The sequence below is a fragment of the Mandrillus leucophaeus genome, unplaced genomic scaffold (assembly GCF_000951045.1).
Source record: "Mandrillus leucophaeus isolate KB7577 unplaced genomic scaffold, Mleu.le_1.0 Scaffold139, whole genome shotgun sequence".
In the NCBI taxonomy this organism is placed as follows: Eukaryota; Metazoa; Chordata; class Mammalia; order Primates; family Cercopithecidae; genus Mandrillus; species Mandrillus leucophaeus.
In genome coordinates, this window is record NW_012101354.1 from 2352125 (window position 1) to 2359284 (window position 7160).

Sequence of the window (7160 nt, forward strand, 5' to 3'; positions counted from 1 at the left end):
CAGCTACTCAGGAGGCTGAGGCAAGAGAATCACTCGAACCTGGGAGGAAGAGGTTGCAGTGAGCTGAGATCATGCCACTGCACTCCAGACTGGAAGACAAAGTGAGACTCTGTCTCAAAAAAATTAAATTAAATTAAATTAAATTAAATTAAACAGATACACGTAACTTAAAAAATCTATTAAGACTCCATCTCAAAAAAAAAAAAAAAAAAAAAAGGTGATCAAAGAAGGTCTTTCTGAGGAGGTAATATTTGAGCTTTGATCTAAACAATGAGAATGAGGCAGGATGTGAAGAAGCCCGAGGTAGGCAGAGCCGATTGTATAGGACTTACAGATCAACGTAAAAGAAATTCAGATCTTCACGTTGTTGCAATGAGATATCACTGCAGGGTTTTAAAGCAGAGGAATGACATTTGTTTATGCTACAGAAAGATCACTTGAGAAAATGATGGTCTGAGGTCGGGAGTTCGAGACCACCCTGGCCAACATGGTGAAACCATGTCTCTACTAAAAATACAAAAATTAGCTGGGCGTGGTGGCGTGTGCCTGTAATCCCAGCTGCTTGGGAGGCTGAGGCAGGAGAACTGCTTGAACCCTGGAGGTGGAGGTTGCAATGAGCTGAGATAGTGCCATTGCACTCCAGTCTGGGCGACAAGAGCACAAAAACTCCGTCTCAAAAAAAAGAAAAAAGAAAAAAAGATGGTAATGAATGCTACAGTCAAGCAAATTAAAAGAACTCATCATCTATGAAACATATACTCAGGTAGCCTATTTCTCTAAATTATTTCCTTTAATACAAACAAAAGTCTCATTACACATTATGAAATAAAGGACAGGCCAGGCACAGTGGCTCACGCCTGTAATCCCAGCACTTTGGGACGCTGAGGTGGGCGGATCAAGAGGTCAGGAGTTCGAGACCAGCCTGACCAACATGGTGAAACCTCGTCTTTACTAAAAATACAAAAATTAGCGGGGCTTAGTGATGTGCGCCAGTAATCCCAGCTACTCAGGGGGCTGAGGCAGGAGAATCACAGGAACCCGGGAGGCGGCGGTTGCAGAGAGCCGACATCGTGCATTCCAGCCTGGGCGACAGAGTGAGAGTCCATCTCAAAAAAAAAGGAAAGAAAAGAAAAGAAGGACGCAGTGGCTCATGCCTGTAATCCCAGCATTTTGGGAGGCTGAGGCGGGTGGATCACCGGAGGTTGGGAGATCGAAACCAGCCTGACCAACATGGTGAAACCCCATCTCTACTAAAAAAAAAAAAAAAAAAAAATTAGCCGTGTGTGGTGGCCGGCACCTGTAGTCCCAGCTACACAGGAGGCTGAGGCAGGAGAATTGCTTGAACCTGGGAAGCGGAGGTGGCAGTGAGCTGAGATCGCGCCACTGCACTACAGCCTGGGCGACAGAGCGAGACTCCGTCTCAAAAAAAAAAAAAAAGGATAAAATAAAAATATATCTGGAACATATCCTCAGGTAGCCTATTTCTCTAAATTATTTCCTTTTATATGAACAAAAGTCTAATTACACATTATGAAATAAAGCATAAAATAAAAATATCTCTGGAATCTAACAGTTACTTAAATTTATACTGAGGTCTAAATATAAATATAAGTTACTAAATAATGGATGTCACAAGAAAAAAGATAAGCAAAGTGGCATCAGGAAAATGAACAGAAAGGCTGGGAATGACAAAGATACCTACTTCACAATTTTTCCTAAAGCTGACTTAGAAACCAAACTCAAACTAAACTAAGTATAACTGTAAAGAAATAAGAACTTAAATGAAAACAAGGCCCATGCATAAACTGTTTTCATTGCGCCCCACACCATTCTGCTGAATATTTCTCTCAAAACACTTTATTTACAGTGAGATCAATGAAGTTCATTAAATGTAAATACAAAATGACTAAAATTACCCTTAATCATTTTAGAAAGTTAAATTCCATTCCGCTAGAAAAACAACATCAATGTATGATGTTGTTTTAGCCAAAAGCACTTAACTATATAAACTACACACAATGCACTTCAACTGACACACTGCCCTCCTGGAGCATTCATTTTTTCACTCTTAAGATACCAACAAAGGAAATAAGCTCAGGCACAATAGCAACAACAGCTGAGGTAAAAAATTCTGGCTTCATTATATCTCATTATTGCTGACTAGAAAAAAAACTGTAATTGTCACTGGTGATCCCACACAGCAGAGACAGGACGGGGACCAACTTATTCTTGCAAATGATGTAACCATACAGTTAAAGCCCCAGAGCCCAAGGTGAGGAAATGTAAAATGCTTGTATAGTTTAGTAAAAATGTTTTAAAATAGGGTGGAGAATAGGTTCTCTCACTCACATTAGAACTGCTTGCAATATATCACTGGTGTACCAAGTACATTAAACATTATTTTACAAAGTTAATGCTGAAGTCAAACCCTAACCCCACCATTTTACTGAGTAACCTTAAGCAACTTAATTTCTGAGTCTTAGTTTCCTCGTTTGTAAATCAGTGATTAAAAAATCTACTTCTCAGACGATTTCAAGGTACAATGAGATGGCTGGGCACATAGCAGATACTTAACATGTGAGTCTTCGATGATGACTGTTAGCATATTTGATGTTTTTGCACGTTATAATTTTATCTCTGGGCAAGAAAACTATTTGATCTGTTATTGGTAAACACAGGTAATTCTGTCTTGTATCTACTAATTTCTCTGCATTATTATTCAAAGAACCACAAAACATCCCTCTCAAAACTTTAAACACAAATAGTTTGAAGCATGGGGCCTATAATTTTGCAAACTTTATCTATCTGTTCTCTAAAAGGTAAACAAATCAAAATACTACAGGAGCAATGGCAAAAGTGAAATAAGGCAGAATAACTGGATGATGGGTCTCACTGGTGAAATGCCGCAGGCAGGAAGCAAAGAAAAATTCTAATAGATATATATGGAGTAAGAGTTAACCCTCTCTTCTCAGCAGGAAACAGTGACTTCTCCACACTTCCTCCTATAAGATTTGAAACCTTCTGCAAACAATCCATGCTTTAACAGAGCTCATTTCTGTAGTAAAGCAGCAAAATGGAAAAATCTCCAGGATAAAGACAAAAAAGGCATAACTGGAGAAAAAGGTACTACATATTCAAAAAGCACATTTCCTTTTGTGATTACCCATGAGATCAACTCAATTGTGTAAAAAGGTGTTTGAGGTAATTAAAAAGTAACGGGGCCGGGCACGGGGGAGCTCACGCCTGTAATCCCCGCACTTTGGGAGGCCGAGGCAGGTGGATCACCTGAGGTCGGGAGTTCGAGAACAGCCTAGCCAACATGAAACCCTGTCTCTACTAAAAATACAAAAAATTAGCCGGACATGGTGGCGGGCGCCTGTAATCCCGGCTACTCGCGAGGCCGAGACAGGAGAATCGCTGGAACCCGGGAGGCGGAGGTTGCAGTGAGCCGAGATCGCGCCACTGCACTCCAGACTGGGCGACAAGAGCAAAACTCCGTCTCAAAAAAAAAAAAAAAAGTAACTGGACACGATTTATATTTTAAGGTATTAATGATGATACTGACTATGACTACAGTATCGCAGTTGTTTCTGGTCAGTATACAAGAAACCTGTATTATATAGCAGCAAACACAGGTACAGGTAAAACCCGGTGGTGCCTCAGATCTATGCAGAGCTCATGCTGTTTCTTAACATTCATCCAGGTAAGGCTCTCCTTACTACACATCACAAGTTTTAGATACATTCATCCAGACAAGGCACTCCGTATAAAACATCACTGGATTTACTACTGCTTAAAACCACAGCTTGCCTACCATCAGGAAAGCCAGAAATCACTAACACGTCAAGGCCTGTAAGAAATAAACAGACGCTACAATTTCCGCGAAGGTTCGGAAAAATCAATACACCTTACAAGGTTCTGAAATATTAAAAATATATATACGTAAATCTCTATGGATCTGGGCCCAACGGCCCAAGGTCACAACAATTCAATAGCTAAAAAACCCAAGAAATGAGTCTCCTGCAATTCAAGACAATCCTGACTAGGAATGGAGTCTGGGTTTGGGAACACTGGGGTCAAACCTTTAATGTGAACAACCCCAACCAAACGCTGAGGCTCCGTGGGAAAACCCCAGGCGTTTCGGGCCACACTTCCTTCCATTTCCCCAGTCTTCCCTTCCCTAGTCACCCCCAACACTCACATCTCCGGAGCCACTTCATCCAGTGGTAGACGATAGTACTGTGGTGTTTTTTGTTCTCTATACACCAAGACGACAAGCCTTGAATGGATTCCATGGTGTTGGTTACCGACTGGAATTTTCGATCCAACGAGGACTCCAGAGCCCCTGCCGAAGAGGCCGACGAGGAGGAGGCCTTACTGCTGCCTCCGCCGCCGCCGGCCGCCATCTTCCCGGTTTGCACAAGCGCTGCTGCTCCTCTGGCGGCGGCGGCGGCGGCGGCGACGGCGGCGGCGGCGGCGGCGGGAGCGGGCAAAACAATCACTGCGAGTGCGTGAAAGCCGTAGGTGGGGAGGGAGGCTAGGGGGTGGGGATGGTGCACGCGCTGGGCTCTTCTGGAGGTACGGACGGGAACACCAGCTGCTGGGCACGCTGGCAGCTCCTACACACTGCAAGGAGGGGCAGCGGGTCTCAGAGGTTTTTATCAGTATTGTTCAAGGGGTCGTGTTTAAACCAGTCAGTAATCACGGAAAAATTACGCAGAAAACAGGACCTGCAGAACCTTTCAAACCGCCTGACGCCGAAACTAATGGTTTTATACTTTTCGGCTCTCAGTGCTAAGGCCCTTCCCCGCCCCTATCCCCACACTCCTGTGAGCCAGGTCAGGGGTTAATATCTTAGATTTAATACTACCCGACTGCCCCTTCAGTTGCAGAAATCTTTCTCTCCTTTAGACTGGCTAGCACAGAAAAGGTCCAAGGCTACCTAGTCAGGATTTTTTTTTGCAACGCAATAGCAGCAAAGGGGCAGCAACAGTATCGCGCACGCGCCGCTTAGCCCCACCCCCCCATCCCTGCTTCCTTCTCAACCTTGAAAGCAGAGGGAGGTGTGATGGCGCGGCAATCTGACCAATCAGGAGTGCAGAACCAGAAGCGCGCGCAGGAGCTCTGAAGCCCCCAGGACCCAGGAGGCGCTACGATTATTTGTGCGCCTGCGCAGAAGATGAGCGTGTAGCTGGATGGAAGGAAAAACTAGGAGGGATGGGTGAGGAAGCTGGTCTAAGGTTAGACTCGGGGTGGGGGGGTTCCACCGCTCCGCCCCGCCTTTTGCTGCTTTGGTCGCTCTCTTGGGTGTGTTCAGCTCACACAAGAGAGACAGAAAATTCCCACCACTGAGCCCACTGTTAGTCTTTGGCGGCTGCAGCCATCGCCCCCAACTCCTCGGGGAAGCAACGCGCGACAAAATGGCTGGCAGCCATCTTGCAGCACCACAGAAAATGCGCATGCGCCAGCTCCAGTGAGCCATTCACTACGCAGACTCCGAGACCAAACCGTATTTCTCGCTTCCCTTGGAAGATAACATTCACAGCCGCTTGACCATTTAGGTTAGAGGAAAAGGAAATAAATGAAGAAGTGAAAGGAAATTTTCCTCATAAAATTTTTCGAGGCGAAAACAGAATGGCAAGATGTGACCTCATTTTCGCCAGCTATGACACAATCTTAAAATTGCATAATACATTATAGTTTGCAAGAGTCTTTACGTAACTATTATATGAACCTTATAGGAACCATTTTATCGCATGTACCTATGTAAATCCTCTGAGCTAATTTAAAGGCTCCTGTGTTCTCACTAAAAATACACAATTTTATTATAATTCTTTCAACGTCTCCCCACTGTGGCCACGCCTCTTGAGACAGGGAACCTGCTTTGTCAAGTTCATGTCCACTGTTCATTAATTCGACGAGTTGCTGAACCTCTTGTGCCAAGTACTGTTTTAGATGATGGGGAGCAAAACGGACAAAAATCCCTTCCCTCCAGGATTTAGTGGCAGGACACCACAAACAAGTACATTTCAGACAGTATTAAATTCTGTAAAAAGGTGAAGCAGGGTAAGGCAAAAAGGGGTGTGTGTGTGTGCGCGCACGGCACGCACGCGCCAGTATGAGAATGGTGGTATGGTGAACCAGGAAGTCTTCTCGAAGGAAATAACTCTATCTGAACATTGAGAAAAAAGCAACCAAGCAGATATGCGAGACGGGGAGCGGAACATGCTGGCATTAGGAATAGCAAGTGCAAAGGCCCTAAAACACAGCCTCGCTCTGTCCCTGCCCAGGCTAGAGTGCAGTGGCACTATCATAGCACACAGCAGCCTCAATCCTCCAGACTCAAGTGATCCTCCTGCCTCAGCAGCTCAAGTAGCTGGGACTACAGGCCTACACCACCACACCTAGCTAAAACAAAACAAAACAAAACAAAATTTTTTTGAGAGGGGGAGTCTCCCTATGGTGCCCAGGCAGGTCTCAGTCCTGGCCTCAAGCAGTCCTCCTGGTTTCAGCATCCCGAAGTGCTGGGATTAAAAGCGTGAGCCACCATGCCTGGTCCTGACCCCACTTTTTTTTTCCTTTTTTCTGTAACTCTAGCCAAAGACCCACTTTTTTATAGACTATTTTTTAGAACAGTTTTAGATTCACAGCAATTGTGTGGAAAGCACAGAGAAATCCGTATACCTCCTGCCCCTACACATGAATACCCTCCCCCATTATCAATGTCACGCACCAGAACGATACATCTGCTACAACTGACAAACGTACACTGACACATTATCACCCAAAGCCCATAGTTTACATTAGGGTTCGCTCTTGGTGTTATACCTTCTGAGTCTGGAAAAATGTATAATGGCATGTATCCACCATTATAGTATCATACAGAGCAATGAAACTGCTCTAAAAACCTCTATGTTCGACCTATTCATCCTTCCCTCCCCCTTAATCCCCTGGCGACTACTAATCTTTTTACTGTCTTCATAGTTTTGCCTTTTCCAGAATGTCATATAGTTGAAATCATTCAGTATGTAGCCTTTTCAGACTGGCTTTTTTCACTCAATAATATGCATTTCAGGCTGGGCGCGGTGGCTCATGCCTGTAATCCCAGCACTTTGGGAGGCCAAGACGGGCAGATCATGAGGTCGGGAGTTCGAGACCAG

At 44.6% G+C, this 7160-nt stretch overlaps 1 protein-coding gene across 3 annotated transcripts in view; it reads right to left on the reverse strand.

Moving 5' to 3' along the window:
• Positions 1 to 5030, reverse strand: part of RPRD2 (regulation of nuclear pre-mRNA domain containing 2) — a 127728-nt gene extending 122698 nt beyond the window's left edge. For all 3 annotated transcript variants that reach the window (XM_011973620.1, XM_011973619.1, XM_011973618.1), the window contains exon 1: positions 4202 to 5030. In XM_011973620.1, coding sequence (XP_011829010.1) covers positions 4202 to 4406 — 205 coding nt within the window. In that variant the 5' untranslated portion in view covers positions 4407 to 5030. The remainder of the gene's footprint in view (positions 1 to 4201) is intronic.
• Positions 5031 to 7160: the final 2130 nt, after the last annotated feature.